This window comes from Nyctereutes procyonoides, unplaced genomic scaffold, assembly GCF_905146905.1.
Source record: "Nyctereutes procyonoides isolate TBG_1078 unplaced genomic scaffold, NYPRO_anot_genome, whole genome shotgun sequence".
Classification (NCBI taxonomy): Eukaryota; Metazoa; Chordata; class Mammalia; order Carnivora; family Canidae; genus Nyctereutes; species Nyctereutes procyonoides.
This window is the reverse complement of record NW_026575120.1, coordinates 34688802-34690803: the sequence shown is the minus strand read 5'-3', so window position 1 is coordinate 34690803 and position 2002 is coordinate 34688802. Positions and strand designations below refer to the sequence as shown.

The 2002-nt window shown below is 41.1% G+C and overlaps 1 protein-coding gene across 1 annotated transcript; it reads right to left on the bottom strand.

Moving 5' to 3' along the window:
- Nucleotides 1–841: 841 nt before the first annotated feature.
- TAS2R4 (taste 2 receptor member 4) lies at nucleotides 842–1741 on the bottom strand. Its single transcript, XM_055334821.1, has one exon. The coding sequence runs from the start codon at nucleotides 1739–1741 to the stop codon at nucleotides 842–844; it is 900 nt and encodes a 299-aa protein (XP_055190796.1).
- Nucleotides 1742–2002: the final 261 nt, after the last annotated feature.

Here is a 2002-nt window from a genome sequence, read left to right as displayed (position 1 = left end):
ACTACCATTGGACTGGTAAACTCCTGGCTTTCCCCTGAATTCCATATCACAGGACAGGGGACAAACTTTTGTAAAGTTCCACTCAGATTGTGTTAATTTCACTGTTTGGCACTTGCTTTTGACCTCAGGCTAGCTCCTTGGAATTTAAGATCCTTGGAACTATCCAGGATTGGGCTTCTTTCATTCTAATCACTTTCCTCCACCCATCAACTCTGACCCTTCCCTTCTCTCCAGAACAACCTAGAAATTCAGTCCTAAAGTTTCTTGGTACTAATAGTTCAGTGACTGCGACCCACCAAGGGCTCTTTTTTCTGTACATCTGCCACAATATATACCTGTTAGCTTTCATCTTTCTCTTTCTTCTCTTTTCTCTCTAAAACTCTTTTCTTCCATTTCTCTCTGCATCCTCTTGCTATGTTTTAAGACAGTCTAGTGCCTGCTGATGATGATTCACCCATTGCTAAGCCTTTACCCTCAGCTAAACCTCAAAAATCTAACTAACCAAGTGAACTGTAATGTATTATTTAATTTGAGGGAACTCCCCCTTATACTTCAGTAGCCCATGGAACAGTGTGGTGACTTCTACTAGCCAGGGATGCAATACCCATGAAAACTACATGATACGTAATGTCTCAAACAAGTTCTTTAGAAAAAAATGTCTAATATTTTAAATTTTTTTAATTGCAGAATAAACTGAAATACAGCCACTTAAAGGCCTAGGAGGTCAGTTCAACAATTACAAAAATGAATTCCTCAGACCTCTGGGATAACTGCTGATGGAGAAAATCTTGCCCCCAAACAATGAGGGGACTCCAGACCACTATTTACTACTGAAATTCCACTATTTGTTGAAACAAAGAATCTTCTTTGCTTTTGTTTTCAGTTTAGGATGTGTGAGGATAATGAGAATAGAATGTCCTGGAGGGTAAAAGCTGGAAATAACCAAACAGATGGATCTGGTTCTCAAATCCATCCCACCATAAGGGAAATAATGTAGCAAGGTAGCAACTGAGTAAGGAATGTACAGGATGAGGAAACAGATCATCAGCTTCATAGCGCCCACATGAGCTTCAGTCTGAGGATTCCAAAAAATAGTGGTGTTTTTCTGCATCTTCTGTATATGTCTCCTTAAGGAATGTATCAACAAGGAAGCAGAAGTCACATTAATGATAAACTGGAGAACTGAGCGCAAGACCAAAGAGGTCACCAAAGACAAGACACTCCCATGGATGCCACATCCTGTACCATTTCTCTGAGTCACAAATTCAGGAAGGGATGATGTCTGTTTGAGCACAACATACAGGAGAGTGGTGAAGGCAGAAATCAGTACACAGGCTAGCAGCAGCCTGGGGATCTTTGGGGAGAGATTTCGCTTCAGCAGGAGAAATACTGCAAGTTGGAAGTCCGTAATCTTCACACAGTACAAGGCATTGAGCAAGGTTACAAACCAGAGACTATTAGAGTCCAAAAACATCCAACACGACAGGAAAAAAGTGGATAGGTGCACCGACCTTTCTATTTTTGGAGAGATGAAGAAGTAGATGATGTTGAGTAGAAACAGTCCCAGCATAAGAAATCTGGTGATGCCCAAGCTGAAGAGGATCCAATTAGAAGAGGAGATTCTATGGCTTTTGAGCCAAGTCCTATAACTGACCACTGCAATAAACAGATTTACAATGAGTCCCACAAAATTCAAAATTGCTGAGAAAATAATGGCAGATAAAAAGAATATCTGAAGCATCTTTCCTCATCGAGAACTTAGCAGCTGTGGTGCAGACCCTGGGAACAGGAGAAATACTGCGACATGCAAGTAGGCACCAGGACCCAGCCAGGAAGGACATTCCTTTTCTAATTGTCTCCAGGGTGACAAATGAGCCATTAATGGTATAAGAGCCAGCTGCTTTTCCTGAGATGCAAATCTTCCCAGGATTGCATTACTAGTTCTTCATTCATATCCTATTTTCCTTAGAAATGCCTAGTTAAAACAGCCCTAGTGAACCTG